The 24,747-nt window shown below is 34.2% G+C and overlaps 1 protein-coding gene across 1 annotated transcript; it reads left to right on the top strand.

The window, feature by feature from the left end:
* The first annotated feature begins 11,424 nt into the window (after nucleotides 1–11,424).
* On the top strand, nucleotides 11,425–12,384 carry LOC139040892 (olfactory receptor 1165-like). Its single transcript, XM_070488610.1, has one exon. It carries the CDS (start codon nucleotides 11,425–11,427, stop codon nucleotides 12,382–12,384), a length of 960 nt encoding a protein of 319 aa, XP_070344711.1.
* Nucleotides 12,385–24,747: the final 12,363 nt, after the last annotated feature.

Raw genomic sequence — 24,747 nt, 5'->3', positions numbered from 1 at the left:
TTACACAGGACAGTGTTACATCTAATTACTTGAATGGCAATTTTCAAGGCCATACTTCAGTAATGTTTCTAGTCTCCATATCCATAAGGTCTTGATGTCACATATCTGTAATACAGTTTGATGCTATGATTTAGTTTTCAGGTGTCATCTTATTTCCAGAATCTCTGAGCTTTCTGCATGGGTTGGAAAAAAATTTCTTACGTGAAACATTTAATGAAATATTTTGTTGACTCCTACTACTTTTTACAGATCTATTTCTACTAATTAAATGCCAAGCAGGAGTATTCCTGTAATTCATTAGTCTTAGCAATGAATTCTTCAGTAAATGACTCAATCAACAGCTTCTCTCTTTACATGAGTTAAAGTATTCTTTTGTTTTACTTTAGAAGGAAATTATGGAGTCCCAGTGATCTTTGCAGTGTAGAATAAAGTGCCCACAAATCTACTTAGTTTTGCTAGGAGAGGGCTTATGGTATTATATTCTGATTCCTTCTTTCTTTCAAATGAGATTCATCCTGGTTTTCTCATTGGATAACCACATTGTAGCCAACAATGAAATAAACATTTTGGCAGATAGAGAATAATGAAAAATTGGCCTTGTCTTCACACTTCCTATAATCTCTGAGGAACAAAGTGACAATAATAACCATAGTTGTAAATGATAGACTACAGCATATGGTGATTGCGAGTTACAAATTTTAACGTTCATATGTCTAAAAAGGAGAAGACACAGTTAGCAGTGTCGACAATAGTGGAAAATGAGACATTATAAGAATAAGAATACAATGGGAAAAGAAACTGTATGCAAATGAGCATGTGCTATGTGACAGAACTTGATAAATCCATCATGACTAAAAAAACATACTAAGTGGTAATGAAGTTGAATTTATAGATGCAAGGATTTTTGGCCTAGCCAGACTGAACAATGTAAATTTTATGAATACACTAATAAAAAGTATTTGAAATCTTAAAAATAATTGGTGGTCAGGTTAAAGTAATCATGGAAAATTATTCTCTCAATGTTGCATGGAATATTATAAATTGAGGAATGTTGCTGAGAAAAATGGCTATAATCTAGCTTTGCAATGCTAAGGACCATTTAAATGATTTTTACAGAGCATCTGTTGTGGGATTGGTTTTGAAAGATATTGTTCCTACAGGCAGAAGCATGTGGAAATCAGAGAAAGCTATAGCATAACGAAAAAATTCATGAGAGTATGGGGAATGTTTACTATGCATCCTCGTTGAAGTACCCAAAGAAAACCTACAGTATTTCTATTGTGTAGGTTCTATAGGAAAGAACTTCTATATTGTGTTCCCAAATGCCCCCACCTGTTGATAGCTGCCAATGCTATGGCCTGAATTTCACAACCAAATAGTGTTTTTGAAACCATACCAATTATAATAAGTAAGAATGTTGAATATCTACTATGCATTACACCATATCTTATAGCTTTTATATTCATTGCGAAGTAGCTTCCTTTCTAGTGATTTAAATTTTGTATTATTAATATTCTCATTTTACTGTTGAAGAAATGCCTAGTGGTACCAAGTAATATTCAAGAAATATTATAGTGTCCTATTTGAGATGGGTTTATACCCTGTCACCCGTCTTTGGAAAAGCTTTAAACTTAATGCAAAATCATAGAATGTGTTTTCCTTGCAGCCTGAAATTTATATACATTGGCCAGGGCTTTCATAGTTCTTATTGTTTGTCACTACCCTACTTCCAAAATTTACTACATTGAAAAAAGAAGGACTTTTTGTTCAATACTGTTTTATTATCACTGAAGACACAGCACATATTTTGCTGTAATCACCTCCTGATGAATAATATAACGTGGCATGGACTCAATATTTTCAAAATTAGTTCCACATGAGTGAAAAGTTTTGTATATTTCTACAGCACAGCTCCAGAATGTGTACTGGATTACTTTGAGTCAGGAGGACACTGAAAAGGAGGTAGAACAACGAAGAAAATATTAACTTCATGATTTTGTAGCGATGTTAGCATTTTAAACATTTTTGACAGATGTAAGTTAATTGTCTCACAGCTAAAGAAGTGAAGCAAGGAAGAAACTGATGAAACTCATGATATGTATTTCCTCCAGTGCAACTATTTTTACTAAGCTCTGATTCAAGAGAGTTTAGAGCAGCCCTTCTCATGAAGTCAGATGCCTATGATGACCCTGAGGTTTATTATTTAAAACAGAGCAGGGTCTACTCAGTTTTTTGTTCTCCCTTACTTAATCTTGTATTTGATTATTCGGCTCACACAGAATTATTATTCATTGTGTAATTTTTATATAAGTGAATACTAACTTTTGAAATAATATAACAGTGAAAAATCCAGCATTTTCAGCAACAATCTTAAAGAGACTCATTGAGCCTCTCAACATTTCTGCTATTATCTTACATATTTAAATTTTGGTTCTTACTTCTCTGGATCAACTTTGATACGTTGTCCACTGGGACCAAGAAAAACACAGTGGTGAAGTCTACTTTCTTGTTTTGGGCTTCTCAGAATATTCAAAACTCCAGTTGCCTCTGTTTTTCGTATTTCTGACCATCCACACAGTCACTGTACTGGGAACCCGGGCGTGATCGTGATTATCCAGATCAATCCCAAGCTCCACATACTCGTGTATGACTTTTTCCCAGTCACTTATCCTTCATTGAGTTCTGTTATTTTATTGTAGCTATACCCAAACTATTAGAAAACTTGGTGGTGGAAAACAGAACCATCTCCTTCACAGAACGCATCTTGCAATTCTTCTTCGCATGCACCTGTGTGGTGACAGAAATGTTGATATTGGTAGCAATGGCGTATGACTGATTTGTGGCCATATGTAACCATCTCCTCTACCCAGTTGTAATGTCTCAGAAGCTTTGCTCCTTATTAGTGGGTGCATCATATTCTTGGGGTATAGCCTGTTCCTTAACATTCATATACTTTTTGTTTACCTTATCCTTTTGTGGGATTAACTTCATAAGTAACTCTGTGAGCGTACTGCCATTGTTGTCATTTCCTGCTATGATCCCTACATTAGCCAGAAGATCATTTTAGTCTCTGCCACATGCAATGAAATAGTTGATGATCAGCATGATGATCACTCTTACTTTCTATGTTTTCATCTTTATCACTGTCTTGAAGATACCTTCAACTAGTGGGAGCCACAAAGCCTTCTACACATGTGCCTCCCACTTGACTGCCATTACCGTTTTCCATGGGACAGTCCTTATTCTCTCCTGTGTTCCTAACTCCAAGAGTTCATGGCTCATGATCAAGATGGCCTCTAACATTTATACAGTGTTCATCCTCATGCTGAACCCACTGATCTACAGTCTCAGGAACAAAGATGTGAAAGAGATAGTCAGGAAGTTAAAAAAGGGACCAGTCTGGTGGTGCAGCAGTAAAGTTCGCATGTTCCACTTTGGCTGCCTGGGGTTTGCTGGTTTGGATCCTGGGTGCAGACCTATGCACCTCTTGTCAAGCCGTGCTGTGGCAGGCATGCCACATATACCATAGAGGGAGATGGGCACGAATGTTAGCTCAGGGCCAGTCTTCCCCAGCAAAAAGAGGAGGATTGGTGGCACATTTTAGCTAAGAGCTAATTTTCCTCAAAAATTAAAAAAAAAAAAGAAGTTAATCAATGCTAGATTGTTGTGGGATAAAATATAAAGCTAGGAATATTAATTATTTCTTTTTGAGAGTACTGGTAAGAGTTGCCAAATAGCAAGCAGTACATGAACCTATGGTAAGCTTGCAATTGAAAGCCCAATATCTGTTCCCTCTAAAATTTAGTAAAGTAATCTTAACATTACAAAACATGTTATGGATGAAAGGCCAGACTACGTAAAATAATTTTTGATTCAGAAATTGGAGTGTAAAGACTTGTGTTAATATACATGACCATATGGTTGCCAGGGTTAAATTTCAGTCAATTTAAATGATGTGAAGTGTAATATTTTTGAGATGATCTGAAAAGTTATAGCTTACAATGTGAGCATTTACTCCTTAATATAGAAGTAGTACTTGAAGAGCTGTTCAACATGAAATCCTAAATATCTTTAAAAGTATATATTTGACTCCATAAGAACTGTCTTGGCATCTGAAGATTACCCAGGAAACAAAAATAAATAATAAGTATATCTCCCTTAAAAAGTCCCTAATATTGAATAGTTAAATTACAATTGGTATAAACAAATATAAGACATCTTCCCTCTCTCTACTGGCACAAGAAACTGTCATATTTTGGAAACATGAGTCCATCACTCTAGTTTTTTCAATTCACATCAGTGTGGTTGTACGTTATTATTTACTTACTTATTTATTGGAAATTTTATTGACTTAATTTTAGGTTCATTTTAAGTTGTAATAAATAGTATAGAGAGATCTTCATATCTTTTACCTAGCTTCCCCTATGATGGTACAGTATAACCACAAGAATATTGATAATACATTATAAAGATCTTATTTAGGCATCAGTTCTTTATTGATCAAAAGTAATCAACCATGAACTCCAGTGGTATGCAACAATAACAATCATTTTGAATCAGTGGCTTGACTGAGGTAGCTCTGTTGATACCAGTTGGGTCACTTGAGTGTCATGACTGAGTAACCAGATCAGCTAACCTTCAATCTACATGCCTATATGTATGTCATCGCCATCGAGCCACTTGGTTAAAGGTCTATGTTGAATGATAAATAACAATAAAGTATGCCCAACAACAAAAGCATATTTCAAGCCCCTGTTTGGGTCTCACATGCTAATATTTTATGGGTCAAAGCAAACCATATGGCTAAGCCCAAAGTCAGTGTGGGAAAGTCATCTGCCTCTTATAGAACTATAAAGTAACAAGTCAAAGGTCATGGGTATAGGGAGAAGTGTAGAATTGGGCCCAAAATCTACTAAAGATTGATGAAAACATTTACCTCATCAAACACATTCTTTCTTGATAACACCAGATAATTCTATAGCAGATAGATAAATTCTGACTTGGACAAGTTTTACTAAAGTTTTTTTTTTAATAATTGATAGATAATTGGTTGCTTTAAGCACATGACTGATTGAGATTAATATATAAGAATTTCCTTTTCTACTTGTGACTTACTAATTATGATGAAAGTTTACAAGTGGAGAATAGAGAGATATCCATGTGTTGTGGTTCTAACTCAACAAAATAAATGTTATCTGTTTCCTCTAATGATTTAGAATGTCATTTTCATATGGAAATTGAATACTCTTTAACAGAATTCTTTACATCAAATCATGTGTCTTATGTAACTTAGTTTTTTAGGGATATACAAAAAAATTCTCAAAATTTGTAGTGTATTACAATAGTAACAAATGATTTACTTTAATTTTTAATTGTTTACCAACCAAGGGCCATAAGTAAATGGCCCTATCAGGTACTTTACAAGTGTGTGTATGTATAGCTTAATAAAGATCTTTTAAGAGCAAAAAGGGATTGAGGAAGTTTGACCATATATGCATCATGGGATATTTGGTACATTTAATAAGATTTCTGAGATAAAATTATAATGGAATATTTTAAAATACTGACTTTGATGTTATATAACTTGTAATTTAGCACTCTACTTTTCTTTTAGTGGGAAATAAAACAAAAGAAAAAAGTGAATAATTGCAAAATGCTTTTAGAATAGGATGTCCTTTTATTTTGGTAAATACTCTTCAATGTGCAGTTCCTTTAGGCAAATGCAAAGCAACATTTTTTTCAAAAATTCTCACATTGTACTTTCAGCCTGAAAGTAGGTATTTTAATTATGAAGCTAAATTTATAATAGATAATATTTTACTTCTCTAATCGTTGTATTAAGTAATGGTTACAGGATATTTCTTCTCCCAATTGATTTATATGCTACTCTTCTTTTAAATTTTTGGATGTAGTAGGTACAAATTTTACCTTTTTTCCTTGAAGACCTGTGACAGGAGAGGTCAATATTTAACACTATTTTCTTTCTACATGTTTTAGAAGAGTAGGTGCAGTAATCACACAGTTTTAAAACATCAGCACTATGACCCCTATGCTTGAACAGAAGAATATAACTGGATCTATAGCCAAAATGGGCATAAATTAACACATCTCAAATCTCCCAGCCTTCACCTGAAGGCAGGCATATTCAGGATGTAGCAAACAATAATCCTAAATGGTTGAATGTAAAAATTTGTACAGTATAATGTTAAATGTGCTTCTATCTAAATACATGTACAAGTGCATGAGTAAAAAAAGGTAACTAAAGAAACATATGACATGAAATATAATTATGTTGGGGTCATTGGAATAGACATGGCTACAATTTTGTCTCATGATTTTAAGAAGTATAGCCTTTATATAGATGTGAATTTTTCTTAGCACGTAAAGAGCATCATGTTGATAATTTAAAAGAAATTATATTCTAAGTTGCAGAAGAAGAAGTTTCCTCTAATTATTTTGTTTGTAGCCCATGATAACAAATTGTTTCAGGATTCTCCAGGGCATGTGTCCCCAGATCAGATAGTTAGAGATAAAACAATTGCGTGACCATGGAGTATAGTTTCCAGGTCTGTCTATTCCTCAAGGACATCTCTATGCTATCTCCAAAATTTTTTGACAATTGCAGAAATGACATTTCTTGGTATCTTTATTGAGTTATATTTTGCAAGAATCATCAACTGTCTAAAAGACTGGAAAAGTTTGATCAAAAATTTTACTGTTGCAACAGAATGTATATGCAGTTTATTGATACTAACAAGGAAGCCTTCAATAAAAATACGTCAGGAATATCTGGCTTTTGGTGAGTTGATTCAACCTAGGATCATCTTTTCATTCTGATGTGAGTGATATTGAAATCTAGCTAATGATTGAAAGGGAAAACCTACATGAGCTGAGTAACAGTAATATCTCCTAGTTTATGGTTACAACCAACAGGCTAAATTCTACTTTAATTATTCCCATGACCATTGTCCTGAACTTGAATATATGTCTCTAATCGTTCTGTTAAGCATATGAGAGTTTTGTAGATGAAATGTTAAATATAAGGCTTGTCCTAAAGAAGTGATATTCTTCAGAGAATAGGCTAAAACACACATACAAACACATATACATAAAAACAGCAAAATACGCCAGTCGTGTAAATGGCATGATGATATGAGTAGAAAGAGAGTAAGAGACAGGACATTGGATTAACCACCAATGTTTTCTTGGAAGAGGTATGTAATAATTCATGAAGTGATCACACAGTGTAAAAGAATAAGGGTAGAGGTGCCATTTGAGAGGCCTAGACAGTGGAAGATTAGAAGATACAAATGACTTGTTTTTGTACAATAAAGATTTCAAACATTGCTGTGAATGAAGCAGTTTTGTAGTGACAAAAGTATGTGGTTATACAGTTCCTGGAGATATTAGAGAAACAAGGTCGATGAGTTTCAATTTGACTCATTTAGGCATAAAATGCCTTCCAAAACACCTACACTATAGCATTCCAGGCTAAATGAGAGTTAAAAAAATTAATCTTACAGATTGGATTGTAGTTTGGCAGCATAGTCAGAAATCTTACATCCAGATGAGTGGATAGTTGATAAGAGTGGAAATGAAGAAGGAGGTACATTTTGAATGTTTCGCTTTTTTCGTTTTTGCCTGATTGCCCTTCTCACAATCACAGATATGGCAAAAAGAGGGTCAGAAAGAACCAGATTGGGTTAGGAAAACAAGAAGAAATGAAGATTATGTATCAGTGGATTAGAAATGGATACAATTGTGAATCCCAGACTGAGTGAAAAATCTGAAATTTAAAGGAGTCCAGGGTATGTCTATTTTTAAAATAGTTTTCCAAATTTACACCGCAAAGACATGTTCAGAACATGGAACTGATGCTATTTTCTTGGAGATCAACAGCATTAAAATATCTAGATGGAATGGAGCCGATGTTTCGGGAGGCTTTATCTAAGTGTAGGATTTTTTTTCAGAAGTTTTAAAGTCATACCTCATTTAAGATGCTCACACTAAATACTAAATGATCTAGCATAGTGTTATTATCCACATTTTGAAGATGATAAAATTGAAGCTCATAAAATTAAACAAGTTGCTAAACCTATGTATGTAATAAATGATGAAGGATGAATCTGAACTAATGAGATTTGCTTCCTTAAGTCCACGCTGTTTACAACACGGCAGGACATAATGGTACCTTTTCTCCATCCAGTCACACAGATCCCTTCTCTGAAGGAGGAGAAAATAAAGGTAAATATTATAGTTTTATAAAAAAACTGTCTGATAAGAAAAATGTGGGACATTTTAATTTCTTTTTTTCTGTTCTGTGAACAAGGATGTAGTTTATTCATTCAGCCTCAGTCATATGTAGCTGAAGCTGTACCTATAGCTTAGGTACCAAGTTAAGTTAGTTAAAAACAAAAACTTAACGACTTTGATAAAATTATCACCATAACGTTACCTCAACCATCGTTGTCTTCTTTATGCATTTTTACTACCTGTTTTATTGGGGAACTATAAATATACAATGTGATCTTGGCCCTCAAAATGGTTGTGAGATGGGTGAGGACATGTTACATTCATTGTAAGGGATTTTGAACTCTCCTAGGTTGTTCAAACTACCTGTAAATATTTTACTTAAAGTTTGTGTTGAGCACAGCATGTTGAACAGAACATTTGTACTCTTCAAAAGTAGAGGTGAAGAAATATTTATCAAATTTAAGAAATGCCCCAAATGGTAATGATAATGGAATGGTCACTAATAATTGGTAATATTGATGGAACCTGAAGAAATAGCAAAGGAATTCCAAGCAATGGGCTGAGTAAATGCAAGAAGCATTGTGGTCAACAGTCAATTTAATTAGAATGAAAAGTCATGCAAGTATCAAAGAGGAGAAGAAAAAAGTCAAGCAGTGCATGAAATTTAACAATAAATGAACATTCCCCAACTTTGTCTGAAAATTTCAAGTGCATACATGGAATTTGTTGCTTACTGGTAAATCATGGACAGAAGTTAGCGAGACAGTAAATTGATCTAACACAGTTCAAATATTTGACTACAAGCTCTCAGTTAGGCATTGTTATTAGATATGCAGCAAATAAGAGCAGATTGGTGACTTCCTTGTCTCTTGGCCTGGCAGGATATCCCTGAGAAAATGTACTTAGTTTTAGTTTCAATATCAGCTCAGAGAGGCCAGTGGTATACACAGAATATTGAGTAGTTCCTCTGGAATATTTTGAAACCAGTGTGGTGAAAAAAATGGAAACAAAACAAAACCAAATAAATCAAACAACACTAGTAACGCTCACCTAAAGAATAAAAGAGCAAGACATCTGTTTTAAATATCATCACATTTGAAAGTCTATCATGTAAAAGCGAGTTAGCTTTAATTTCTGTGAACTCCAGAGATAAAGTTAGATCCACTTGAACCTGGAAAGTACCACAAAATACAATAGAAAGAATATTACTTAAAAGAAATTTTCAAACACAGCATTCACTATGATGTTTACTGCTTTGGTAAGTTTCACTAGATGAGTTCGAGGAGGGATCTTTAGCTGTGGCAACAGGTACATTACTGTAAGAAACACCGTAGAAGCATTGCTAATGAAGTCTGAACACCAGGCATATGAAAATGCTCAGAAATTCTCTGCTTTTCACCTGTATCAAATTTTGCGTTAATTTTGGTTTACAGTCTTTCACAAAGGTCCCTTAGTTTTTATATTAGACAGAATAAGACCTAACAATTCCAAGGATTCTTTCTCCATTCCAGGTTCTAGAACCTTTATTGATATAATTGTTTCACCTAGCTTTCTAGCAGAAGTAGCAGATCTATCTCAAAATTCTTAACCTGCACCATTGTGATCCAATAAAAGCAATCTAAGTTCCTGAATTTAGAGAAGCCATTTTTGTCAATCCATTTGATGAAATACATGCAGTGAACACAAGGTCAACTCAGTATTCTCTGGGATGGAAAGTGTTGTTGCACAGCTGATGTTCTGTACCTGGGATTAGTGGAGATTTGATGACAGGCCGTTGCCTGCTGCAAACAAAACTGAAAGTGGTGCAAGTTCACAGACATACTTATGATGACAACATTGTATTCACTGCATCTCCACATTCATTTCTAGAAACAATTATTTTTTTAGGTTTAATAATGTGAAATTTCTAATATCCAAACTCCTATTGGTTTAGAAAAATGAAATATTTATATTTTGAATATTACACAATTTTTCATTCCTCATTGGCCACTACACCTGAGTTTGCCTCACCAAAAAAACGTTTTCAGTTATTGTTTTAAGAGATGATGCTTCTTTTTTAGTACTATTTTGTGTGTGTTATTTATAACCACTGATAAATAAGCAGGGTTTTTTTTTCTTTTTAATACAATATGTACTACAAGCAGACTGCACAACCAACGGAAGATATTCAATGTGAAGCTATCAAGAATATTTCCAAAATACTTCCTTGGAAGACTGTTCTAAATCATTGGGCATTTTTTTTTTTAAAGATTTTATTTCCTTTATTCTCCCCAAAGCCCCCAGTACATAGTTGTATATTCTTCGTTGTGGGTCCTTCTAGTTGTGGTATGTGGGACGCTGCCTCAGCGTGGTTTTGATGAGCAGTATCATGTCCGCACCCAGGATTCGAACCAACGAAACCCTGGGCCGCCTACAGCAGAGCACACAAACTTAACCACTCGGCCACGGGGCCAGCCCCAAACCATTGGGCATTTTGAGCCATATAAATCACCATATGGTGTGTATCTAATTCAGAGAAAACAGTTAGTGGGATTATTGACAAGACCACTTAAAGATCTTCCTAAGTAGATGTTCTATGAGACCTTGATAATGGGATATCACTAGAAGAGGGCCACTTGCAACATATCAATATAGAATTGTGAATGCCTGATAACACATTTTTCCCCAAAGAATTTCAATGTTTTGTTTTTTTTGTATTAAAAGTGTTTAATCTTCCCAAGGTGACTTCTGCCATGATCATATTACTACTATATTCTATGCAATGTTTTTCTGTTTTCATTATACGTCTCCTTTGCTCTTATATAATTTTATTTTATCATGGGATATTCAATGCCCAAAGTACTACAAGCATTTATGGATCATTATATAAAATAACACTATTGATAAATATTATTTGTTTCTTGTTTTCCAGATGAGGAAACTAAAGTACTGAAAGATAAAGCTCATTGCCCATAATCAAAAAGTCAGTGAGTTGTCAAGTAAGACTCCAAATTGGAGCAGAACACTCGAGAGTGCACGCTGACTACGTATTCTTCACTAGTTTACATTGATCTGTGCTTTCTTCTTCTTAACGCACCTTCTCAAGTTCTGCTGCTCAATTTTTCTTTTCCTTTGCTTTATTTATTTATTTATTTATTTATCTTCTTACTGACATTGTTAAAATCCAAAGTCATGACATTGAATGAGGGAAATCAGAGCTCTGTGACCACGTTCATCCTCCTGGGCTCCTCAGAATACCCACATCTCCAGGCACCCCTGTTCCTGCTTTTCTTGACCATCTACACAGTCAGTGTGGTGGGGAACTTTGGCATAATTGTCATCACAAGGATCAATCCCAAACTCCACACACCCATGTACTTTTTTCTCAGACATCTGTCCTTTTTGGATATTTGTTATTCCAATGTATTCACACAAAAACTGCTAGAAATCTTGGTTGTGGAGGATAGAACTATCTCCTTCAAAGGATGCATGGTGCAATTTTTCATTGGCTGCACCTTTGTGATTACAGAAATGTTCATGTTAGCAGTGATGGCCTATGACCGGTTTGTGGCTGTTTGTAATCCCCTTCTCTACACAGTTGCTATGTCTCATAAACTCTGTACCCTCCTTGTGGCTGGAGCCTACATGTGTGGTGGAATATGTTCCTTGACACTCACATACTCTCTTCTGGAACTATCATTTTGTGGTTCTAACATCATCAATCACTTTGGCTGTGAGTATTCTGCCATTCTGTCTTTATCCTGTTCTGACCTCTATTTCAGTCAGATGACATGTTTAGTCATTTCTACATTCAGTGAGGCTTGTAGCCTCCTGATTATCCTCTCCTCCTACATGGTCATAGTTGTCACAATCATCAAAATGCCTTCAACTGGTGGACTCCGAAAAGCCTTCTCCACCTGTGCTTCCCACCTGACTGCCATCACCATTTTCCATGGAATTATCCTTCTTCTCTACTGTGTGCCCAACTTCAAAAGCTCCTGGCTCCTGGTTAAAGTTGCCACTGTGTTTCTTACCATCATGATCCCCATGCTGAACCCCCTTATCTACAGCCTTAGGAACAAAGATGTGAAAGAGACAGTCAGGGGTTTAATCAACTCGAAACTGCTCTATCCCTCAATACAATTCAAATAAACGTATGTATTCATGTCCTACTTACATCTAGTAATTTTTCATATCTATTTCTGATGCTAGTTTACTTTTATTTTAAGTAAGTCTATGATGATGTTTTCTATTAATTAAATACTGCACTTCCGACATTTTTAATGGTCAAGAGGCTCTGGATTAATAAATAAATAATCCATTGTGATACACTTCATCTGAGCTTGCTTCAGATAGAAATATATTTCAAAATCTCCCAGTTAGACATTATGGAAGTCAGAATGAAGAAGGTATATGTATTTAGAGACTCATTACTTATGTTATAGTTTACGTTGTGTTTTGTAAAACTGCTGCAAATACAGATGATAACTGTCTTTACTTGATCTGTGCTGAGGTTCTCAAAACCAATTCTTTAGTTTCAGAAAGTTCTATAAAACACAACTGTTTTTCCCCTCAAAACTTTATTTTATTCCAAGTAAAATTAAGGACCTTAAAGTTTACATTATGAGAAATATTATCTGACTTTAAGTGAGCAGGCGTCAAAAATATTAGTATCTCCATATGCATCACTCATTTTTTGAGTATCAATGTAATATATTATAGTTCAAAAATGTTGAAAGTAATACTGAACACTAAGAAAAAGTTCAATTTATTTCTAACAAGATATATCCACTATTCATTGAAAAAAATACCAAGATTGATAAAATATACTTTTGATCATCCATTCTCAACAATAAATTTTCTCAATTACCAATTTTCTGCACATCGGTACATGACATTCACATCTACTCAGTTGCTTAAATAAAGCAAAGGAGAAATCATTATTTATTAAGATTTATTATTCTGCAGGTTCTCTCAAATACCTTTCAGAAAGTTATGTTGTTTCTGTCTCCAAAACAAAGCTATGTCCATGTCTCTGCTTTCTGAGACAAACTTGTCGCTAAGCTGGTTTTCAGCAGTTAATACCAAGTTAATATATTTCCCATATTTCTTAACATTATGTAACGCATGAATCTCAAATTATTCATAGTGATTTTTTAAAAATGTAAAATAAATTTATTTCACTCACAGCTTAGAATTGTGCAATAGTTTTCATTACATTTATCATGAAAATTTAATTCTGCAAAATGTAGCATCTGCCTAATTCTCTGGCTTTATCATTTTAAATTTAAAACATTGAAACATATTTTTTGAACAAAGACGTATGTACCTCCCAAGTAGATCAATACATAGAACCTCACCAGTACTCCAGAGTCAATTTTTAGCCTTTCCTCTTAATGTCAGCAAGAGCCTAAGGAATGAATTTATCATAATGATGCGCTTGTTGTTCTATATAGATTCAGTATCTAACTATGCCCCTCAAAAAACACAAATTTATTTTCCTTCTTTGAAAATTTTATGTAAATGAAAACATACACTATGTATTCCATATATCTGACTTTTATAAATGAACATTATGTCTTTACAAATAATTCATGTTCTTCATGTATTTACAGTTTTTTTCAATTTTTCCCTATTTAATAGTATAAGTATTTCAGATTATTTCTTTAATCCAGTCTACTATGATGGAGTTTTGGAATGTTTCAATTTTGCACATGTATACCATTAGACTGCACATAAGCACTCCTTAGAATGGGGTTTACACCTAGCATTATTATGCATTTATTTACTTCTCAATTTTTCAGTGATTTTATCAATATAAACTTCAAAAAGCAATGTTTGAAAGTTCTACAGTTATCATTCACTTCCTCACTAGTGTTCAGTGTTATTAGAAGTTATGATTTTTGCCCATTTTCTTGATGTAGAATATTTAATTTATAGTTTAATTTGAATATTTATGATTATTGACTCTAAGCACATTTTAAGATGTTTTGGATTTTTCTACGTGCCTTCATATAGCATTTTATCAATCTTCTTTTAAATTATGTGTTTTTATTCTTATTTGTTTGAAAATTTATTTTATACTATGAATATGCTTTCTTTGGCAGTTGCGTACATTGAAAATAGTTTTGCATTTTATTTTTACTTTTGACTCAATGTCTTTTGAAGAAGAGCAAGTTTGAATTTTAACTTAGTCAAATGTATTACTTCAGTATTCTTTTTGTAATTGCTTAAGGTGATATTCGTCCTACCCTTGAGATCAGGAAGACGTTTTTCTATTTTATTTTCAAGAATCTTTGCTGTCTTTATATTTTGTCGTACGAGTCACCTAAAAACCATTTTTTGTGGATGGTGTGAAGTTTCGGTCTATGATATATTGCTTTACTTTTTCAACACTATTTGTTCCTCCTCATTTTTCTCATGCTTCTCTGTAGGCAGAGAGGAAATAATTCCCTCGTGCCTTGCTTGGGACCATAGAAAGTGAGTGAATGTGTTGTAAGATACATTAGAGAAGAAGTTTTAAATGTCCCTCAATGGTTTGAATCTTTCCTCCTTGAGCTTATGCATTCATCCTGCAGAAGACCATACCACAAACAGTGAGTCTTCCTTCAACCTGAGTCCTGGAATGAAAACACATGGGAATTGAGCAAAGCTCAACCAAACACGGCATATCAGAGCTGCAATCACCAACACTCAGGGTACAACTTCATTTTTACCCATATGGATATAACATTGTTACACACTGTTTACTGAAAAAACAACCAATTTTGTTGCTCTGCAATACCAAACTTGTTATAAACAAAGTGCCCATATATACGTTTATCGATGTACCTTTTAAGTGTTGCCACAATAACTCTTGAAAGCAGCATCCAACAATCAATGGTTTAAAAGTATGATGATTTATTTTCAAACTTCACCTGAGTTGGCTCTGATTCAGGATATGAGACTCAGAATGTTTTACTTCAAACAAGAGTTCTGTGAGTATGAATTGCTCCACGTGTCTTTCATTATTTTTCGACTACTTGGTTACCTATATTATGGAAATGTCAGAAGAGAAATAGACCAAGTGTAAGCGTTCAAGTTCTTGTAAGCCTAGGCTAAGATCCACCAAATTTTCTCCTTTGTAAACATATCACTGAACATGTCACAAGGCTGGGCTCATACTCCAAATGTGAAGAAATACACACTACCAAGAAAGAACAAGGGAAGATTTACGGATACAAGGAGATGATGAATAATTGGCTCCAATCGTTCAACCAACCTCAGTCAACTTCTTAACTCTCTATTGTACTCCATTTTAGTACTTACCATTACCACATGCTCTTAATTATTATAGCTTTGAAATAAATTTTGATGTCCATTAGAGAAACTTCTGTCATTTTTGCTTCTCCATGGGTGGATCCCGGTTGTTGCTGGCCCTTTACATTTTCATACTATCTTCAGGATTTATTTTGTTCATTTACTGCATACATTTGAAGCTTGAGTCTTTCACAGGAACTAAAAATTGTACTTGTTTTTTAGATCTGCACTTTAAAGCATTCCTAGCTATAGCTGTACTTTCTCTGCTTCATTAGTCTATACTCCCCTATCCTTTTCTCAAAGTCATGGTAAAATCATATCAGTGGATTTTTATTTTCCCATTGCCTGTTTTAGTGTGGCTTTCTTATTTGATTTATTGCTTCATTATCATTACTATTATTGATTGGGTTCTGAGGGAAGGGAGAGGCAATAAACGTATATATATTTTGCTTTTGTCCAATGGAATAAAAAATCCACTCTTTTTGAGTATATCGCTCCATAGGTGAATGACGGGTAGACACATAGTCCATAAATCAAACTATAGTTACATATAGTTTGATTTATTGATAGATGTATATAAAGTTAAATAGGAAAATAAATATCAAAATATTAACATTATTATCTTAGTTGTTGGCTTATCAATTATTTTTGTTTTCTTTTTTGTTGTAACATCTCAGCATTGACTTTATTTTTATCAATTTTTTGTTATAATAAATATCCTATGTATTTGAAAGCCTTGTAAAAATTATAAGATCTGTTATAATTTAAATTCTGTAAAATTTGTTTACAAATAAAAATGATGAGAAAATATCTTGTTCAGAAAACTGGACAGCCACGTGCAAAAGAATGAAAGTAGACCATTATCTTGCACCATACACAAACATTAACTCAAAATGAATTAAAGACTTGAATGTAAGACCTGAAACCATAAAACTCCTAGAAGAATATATAGGCAGTACACAATTTCACATTGGTCTTAGCAGCATCTTTTCAAATGCTATGTCAAGGGAAACAAAAGAAGAAGTTAACAAATGGGACTACATCAGACTAAACAACATCTGAAAAAGCAAAGGACACCTGGAACAAAATGAAAAGACAACCCACAATCTGGAAGAAAATATTTGGAGATAATTTGTTCAACAAGGGGTTGATCTCCAAAATATATAAAGAACACCTACAACTCAACAACAAGAAAGCAAACAACCAGATCAAAAGATGGGCAGAGGATATGAAGAGACATTTTTCTCAAGAAGATATACAGATGGCCAACAGATACAAGAAATGATGTTCAGCATCACTAATTATTAGGGAAATGCAAATCAAAACTACAATGAGATATCACCTTATACCAGTCAGAATGGCTATAATTACCAAGAGAAAAACAACAAATGTTGTACAGGATTTGAAGAAAAGGGAATCCTCATAGATTACTGGTGGAAATGCAAACTTGTGCAGCCATTGTGGAAAACAGTATGGAGATTTCTCAAAAATCAGAAATACCATACCATCCGGCTATCCCACTACTGGATACTTTTCCAAAGAACTTGAAATCAACAATTCAAAGAGATTTATGCACCCTTATGTTCATTGCAGCATTATGCACAATAGCCAAGATGTAGAAGCAACCCAAGTTCTGTTCTGTGGATGACTGGATAAAGATGACATGATATATCTATACAATGGAAACTACACAGGTGTAAAAAAGATGAAATTGTCTTATTTGCAACAACATGGATGGACATTGAGGGTATGATGTTAACTGAATTAATCCAGACATGAAAAGACAAATACTACAAGATTTTACTGATATATTGAAGATGACAAATACATGGATAAATTGAACAGATTAATAGTTACTAGAAGGGAAGGAGTTTGGGGGGTGGACTAAAGGGGTAAAGGGACACATATGTACAGTGGTTGGCAAAATCTAGACTACTGGTGGTGAGCACAATGAAGTCTATTCAAAAACTGATAAATAATAATGTACACCCAAAATATTATAACCCATTATGATCTCCATAAAATTACTCGGGAAGAAAGAAAAATAATGAGCAAACACCTTAAATCATCGCAGTATTTCTATCTGAGAACGTTATAGCAGAGATTATCTTCTTTATATTGCTCTCTTTTCAAAATTTCTAATTAGGGATATGAAGTGTAATATATTCACAGCATGGCACAAATAACGTTTTCAAGTTCAAGAAGAAAGTTATTTTCGTAATAGAGTTCAGTTTAGTAATCTGTTTCAGGCTCTGAAGAGGAATCAGTAAATGATTAATTATGTAAAATGTGAAAGAGATGAATAGCCTTTCAAGAAGGATATTTTCAAATTAAATGGAAAAGACAAGTGGCATTTTGTTCAAGAAATGTTCCAAAGGAAACTAAAAATGAAAGATTGAGAGTTATGGCTCTGCTAATGGTGCAACAGGTAATTTCCCAAGAAGTTATCTGTAGAGTCTTAAAAAAGTAGTAAATATGAAAAAAACTCTTAAGGAGGGCAGAACAAACTATAGCTAATCCAGAGCAGTCTCTACCAAACATGATATATTTTGGAAGTGGAAAGCAGGATCATTACTGAAAGTTAAGGTAGAGGGCTAGAAATATATACGTAGTTTTTGAGAATCTTAGCATTCCATTGAGGGGTATGGTTAGGGTCCAGAAGAGAGACTCTAACATTTGCTGTTCCACTCACTTATAGGAACTTTGAGAAGAATCAAGAAGCAACCAGAGATCTACATGTGTAACTAAGGAAAGGAAGGTTTTGAACTGTCCCTCGGTAATCATGGCAGGGGTCATGCTAATAAGAGGAACATCCTGAGATTAAATTTCAGTTATCTTGAGTAGTTTGTGTAGTGAATATGTCTTTTGTGGACTTTGCTGCCCTTCTTACTAATACAGTTTTTTGTTTACCTATCTGAGGGACAGCTATCAGATTCAAGCAGCAGAAAAATGGATTTATATCTTTCATGCAAAAACATAGTAGGCCAAGTTCAAAGTTAAGCAAGTATCCCAGAGAGATGAGCCAGGTTACCTGTGGCTGCTTTTCCCCTGGAGCCAATTGCTGAAAGGCTGAGTTATACTTTTTTTTAAAGACAATTTCTTTAGAAAAGTTTTACATTGACAACAAAATTTAAAGGAAGGTACAGAGATTTCCAATATACCCCTTGCTTCCATACATGCATAGCCTTCCTTATCAACACCATTCATCAGAATGGTAAATTTGGTGCCAAAGATGAACCTACCTGAACACATCATAATTACTCAATGTCCAAGGTTCACCTTAGGGTTCATTCTCGGTGTTGTACATTCTATGGATTTGGACAAATGTATAATAGCATATATCAATCATTGTAATATCATACAGAGTATTTTCACTGCCCTAAAATCCATTGTGCTCTGTGTATTCATCCCTCCACCCCTCAATCCCTGGCAACAACTGATCTTTTTACTGTCACCATAGTTTGGCCTTTTGCAAAAGTCATATAGTTGGAATCATGCAGTATGTAGCCTTTTCAGATTGGCTTCTTTCACTTAGCATTACGCATTTAAGATTCAAGTACACTTTTTATGATCTCAGGGACATACAAGGAGAGGTCAAATTCAAAGACAAGCAAAGTTGGAGATTCAGAGAAAATGTTTCCTGGCCTGGATTGAAACTCTGGAGTGAGGCAATATATGGAACATAAGGATAACATAAGGAAGACTGTGTGAAGCAAAAGACAATAGATGCATAGGAACTTTAAAAATGAGAATTATCAGATGCATCTTGTAAATCACCTACACAAACTATGATTAAAATGACAAAATAAAAAAAGAAAGTTGACGAATGTTCAGGGAACTGTAAATCATAATAATTTACAAGGATGATTGTCTTCAAAATAACAGCAAAGAGAAATATTATTTTGAAAATATAAAAACTAAAATTAAGAACTCAATAGAAAGGTTTAATAGCAGATTAAACACAATTGAAAAGAAAAATAGCTTATTGGAAAATTGCTCAGATGGGAAAAACTGTAATTTTGAGTTCATTGTTTTTGTCTCCCAATTTTTTATTCTTTCTTCATTTACTTTCTTACTGGAAATAACCATGACTCTTTACCTGAAGGCTGCTTTTTCCTGGTTGTATGAGTGCCCTCAGTCCATGCAGAGACCAGCTTGAAAGTCCCAAGCCACTTAACATCTCCAGGAATAGCTCTCAAAACACTGGTATATGGTAGCGGGTACATAAATACCACAACTTCCTCACTTCTTGGGTGGGACAAGTCTAAATTATATTTTACACAGTCTTCCAGAGGCCTGCAGTGGGTCTGAGACCTACTTGTCCTCAAAAATATCCTGTTCATTGTTCTTTTGCCTCTTTTCCGTACTTAGCTACTGGAGCTTCCTAGGATCATCTTCCAAATAAACTGCTTACATCCAAATCCTTGTCACAGGGTCTGTTATTAAGGACAGCACCCTTGGAAAGACTGGAAAACATCTCTGCAACACATATTAGAATTACATGTAATAACTATCATATATAAAGAGTTCCTACTAACAGTAATGTACAAAAACTCTAATTAATATTAGGAAACAATCTAAGAAACAATCTTCAAAAATAAAGTAAATTGACAAAACCAAGAGTTGGCAAGAATTTGGATTAAATAATAGTTAGCAATGAGTAGGATGTCAAGCTGATCAAATGTTTTCGAAAACTCTTTTGAGGTATGAACCCATAATTCCATTCTATGATCTATAATCAATAAAAGCATATACATATTTTCACAGAAGATAGGGAGAAGAATATTCATAATAACACTATTTCTTATTGCCCCAAATTTGAAATAACTTACATATCCATAAAAAAGATACATTTTTGTTGCATTTATCCAATTGAATACTGTAGAGACATTAAATAGAATCAACTACTGATACTCAGAACAACATTATGAAATTTCACAGCCATAATGATAAGCAAGAAAAGCCAAATACCAAAGTGAACAAATCATATATTTTGTTAACATGAAGTTCATGAACAGCCAAAATTAGTCTACAGTAACATATCGGAATAGTTGTTACCCTTGGGAGCTACTGACTGGGATGGGCCTTAATGTATGCTTCTGGGTAACATTTTGATAGTAATCAATACCATTATCTAGCTGGCAGATGTACAAGTTTGTAAAGATCTGCTATACAAAATCGTATCTGAAGTCCAAAATGCTGTATTGTGCACTTAAAAATCTCTCACATTAAGTGTTCTTACCAGAAAAGAAAAATTAAATTTAAGGAAGTAAATATTGATGCAATATGATCACTAAAATCCAAACTTTATTTGTAGTCCATCGGATTTTTTCATCAGTGCCCTCTTTCTTTTCTGGGATCCACATTGCAGTTAGTTGTCATATCTGCCCAGTCTCCTCTGGTGTGCAACAATTTTTCACTGTTTTCTTGCTTCACTTGACTTTTACAATCCTAATGAGTAGTGGCTAGATATTTTGTACAATGCTTCCAAATATGGTTTTCTGATATTAAGTTGGGATTATGGATTTGGGGAGAAGAATATCACAGAGGTGAAATCTTTCTCATCACATCATATTGGGTGAGTAAATAATATTCACATTTTATCACTGATGATGGTCACCTTCATCCTTTATTTAAGATAGTATTGGCCAAGTTTCTCCACTCTAAACTTGAATGTGGAATTTGAATTGCCATTGAATTAATAACAGATATTTTTGGACTGTTTTTTTGTTTTCTTGTTTCAAACTCTACAGTACACATTTTCCTCAATGAATAAGTATTATTTCAATAATTCAACTTCTAAAAGCAGTGAATGGAAGAGATGTGGTCATGTAATTATCCCTAATGATTTAGGAGAAAATGCATCTACCACAATCACACAAGAGACAGTATTTCAACTAATTGTATGTTTTGTGGCCCACTGAGTAATACTTCAATTGTAGTTATAATTCTCTGTAGTATATATCTTCGTAGTCATAGAGGCAGATATAAGACCCAGAGTTTGGCAAAGTTTAGCATGTGGATTCAGCTTTTTCTTTGTACTCACTGATATTTCTTATGTCCTGAAAACAAAATGCCATTTTACAGACAGATCCTTTGCAATATAATGCCACTTCTGTTAAAAACCCCAACCATGTTGTTATATTAAAGAACGTTTGATTACTGAGAATGGCAGAAGTTGTCTTTCATTCATTAAAATTGTAGCTTTCTGAATAGTAAAGAAAATTGAATAAAGAATTGTTCTGCTTAAAATAAATTCATATCTTATTTTATTTAAAAAATTGAGTAATACAGACAATGGATATTAGACTAATAGTGCCCTCAAATGGACTCAAACATATCTGGTCTCTTAAATTTCAGCAAATGTGCCATTGTGACTCAATGGAGGAATCACATGATGATCTTCAACAAACGGTGCTGAGATCACTGGATATCCATATGGATAAATATGCCTTAACTTTTACCTCACATTATACAAAACTATTAACTTAAATTAAATGAAATGGATCATAGATCTAAACATAAAAATTAAAAGTGCAAAACTTTAGCATAAAACATAGAAAAATCATCTGAAATTTGGGGCAGGAATTTTTTTTTTTAAGATTTTATTTTTCCTTTTTCTCAGCAAAGCTACCCGGAACATAGTTGTATAGCTTTAGTTGTGGGTCCTTGTAGTTGTGGCATGTGGGATGCTGCCTCAGCATGGCCTGATGAGCGGTGCCATGTCCGTGCCCAGGATCAGAACCAGCGAAACCCTGGGCCGCCACAGCAGAACTGCAAACGTAACCACTCGGCCATGAGGCTGGCCCTGGGACAGGAACTTTTTAGACAAAACACAGAAAGGATGAACCATCAAAAAATTGATAAAAAGAACTTTATCAACATTAAAGGCTTGTGATTAAAGTTTCGTAATGGTGAATGTTACCATTGAGAAAACAAAAATGTAAGCCACAGATTGTGAGTAAATATTCACAATATATATGTTTGACAAATGATTTGTGTGGAGAATATATAAAGAGCTCTTTATACTCAAAAGAAGAAGACAAACAATCTAGTTAAAGAATTGGTGAAATATTTGAGCAGCCACTTGACAAAACAAGATATGCAAATCATTTAAAAACACATTAAAGAATACTAAATATCACTAGTCATCAATGAAATTCTTAGCAAAATCACAAAAGACATTACTGTATATCAGTTAGAATGACTGAAATGAGTCAGACTGAAATACCAAGTACTGGTGAAAATGTGGAGCAAGTAGAATGCTCATATGTTTCAGATGAGAGTTAAAGGTAAAATGACTTTGAAAACAGTTTAACAGTATCTTAGAAAGTTGTGTAAACATTTCCCATACAACTCAACAATCCCTGGCCTAAATATTCACCAATGACAAATGAAATCCAAAATTTAACTTAGGAGAAAATTGTTCTCTCTGGTATATGCCGCAATATATGGAAGGGGAAAGAGTAGCAAGAGTGATGTCTGTGGATATTTTTGTCGTTTTATGAATTTTTTGACTTTATTCTTTTAAAAAGTGATTTTCCTAGAAGAGGTCGATTTTCTTCCATGAAGAGTTGTTTCTATAGACTTACAAGGATAAACAGGAAATGGCAGAAAAGATATGGAAAGATCTTGACTCCTTAACATAGAGAAATGTATATCTAAGTAAAATATGGTACAACAAATATACTTGTTAACGTATGTACATCTCCTGCATTGTCTTTGATGACCTTCTCATAATATCTATCTTACCAAGCCTTTGAGAATTATACTGATGAGATATAATTGTCTTCTCATATAATTGTCCTTTTGAGATTCAAGGTGAAAGCATAATTTGTCCATAAAATAAGGGTTTTCAAATTGGTAATAATTCTGAGAACAGTCAGAACCTGCATTTATGAGTCAAAATCTGGCTAGGACAAGTGAACAACTACTCCTCGTTTTTAAACAGAGGGAAAGTAGAATAGTGATTTTTCATAAACGTACTGGAAGGAATGCTGGAATAAAAGGGGGAAGAGAGGTCTTCCAGAGTTTAGTAAAGAAACCATTAAAATTGGCAGGCTGGAGAAAAAAAGTTTTCTTAAGACTCGCCATCCCATGGTAATCACAGTTCATTGAGTGTGGCTGGGGTTTTGACTGAGACCTGACAGATATTGTGTCTCCCTCAGATCTAAAAGGCTGATAATTGTTGAGCTCTACTCTCTGAAGTTTGAGTTTAGCACTTTATCCTGCTACCCAATGCAGCTAAATAGCTAGACAAATATTGTGAGTGGGAGACAGTTAAGCTTTTGGGGAAGGTTTCAATTCCCTAGTCATATTTTTTTCTCCTAAGCAATGTGACATTTCTGTAGGACATTTCAATCTGCCTTTCTGATTCAGATCCCTAGCCCCCCACACCACAGCAAAACACAAGTGCCCTGTGGGGAGAATTGTTCATGACTTTTGGGTTTCTTTTGTTTTCAATTTATCAATAAATTCTTCTGTGTCCACAAAGCACTGCTGGAGTCTTTGTTTCCTCAGGAGTGTCCCTCTGCAAGTGACAAATCTGAAACTCAGCCTGTTCCCAGAATCAGAAGATGTGCGCCGTGAAGGAAACAGCTGGTAACTTCCAGCTCACCAAGGAAGGTCCCCTTCTTCTCTGAAATTTTAATAACCTAGTGCTAATTATGTCCATTTTTCTCTGTAAAAAGTCATTTTTGCAATTCATCTTTGGGAAAAAAAAATTCATGGAATTGCTGCTCTGCAGTTATCTTCCCTAGCCTAACTGAAGCAGAGGACTATAACTGACCTGTAGTGAAACCATGAAGTAGAAGACAATGAGTGATATTGTTAAATTGGTGAAGAAAATAACTGTAGAACTATGATCTTATGCCTAAGATATTCCTTTAAAAGATATAACGGAACAAAGTCTTTTCAGACGAAAGTCCTAAAGGAATATGCCGTAGTGGATCTACAGTAAAATCAATCAGAAGAAGAGTTCTTCAGGCAGAAGGAAATCAGATTGATCATGGAGAATAACTGTAGACTATGGAAAACTCAACCAAATAGTATCCCTTCAGACGGTGAATGTGGCTTAAGACCTATAGTTTGAAATCATTGATTTGGCAAACGTATTTTCTTTTTGGATTTTAAAAGGAAATCATAAACAATTAACATTCCCATGGGATGGATAAAAGTATTTCTTTTAAGTTTTGCTCAGGTCCATGTTAACTATCC

Source organism: Equus asinus, chromosome 17, assembly GCF_041296235.1.
Source record: "Equus asinus isolate D_3611 breed Donkey chromosome 17, EquAss-T2T_v2, whole genome shotgun sequence".
In the NCBI taxonomy this organism is placed as follows: domain Eukaryota; kingdom Metazoa; phylum Chordata; class Mammalia; order Perissodactyla; family Equidae; genus Equus; species Equus asinus.
The sequence above is the reverse complement of the archived record's forward strand: the minus strand, read 5'-3'. Positions and strand labels throughout refer to the sequence as shown.

Coding starts and splice junctions, on each gene's coding strand:
- LOC139040892 (XM_070488610.1), top strand. CDS start 11,425: ATGACATTGAATGAGGGAAATCAGAGCTCTGTGACCACGTTCATCCTC.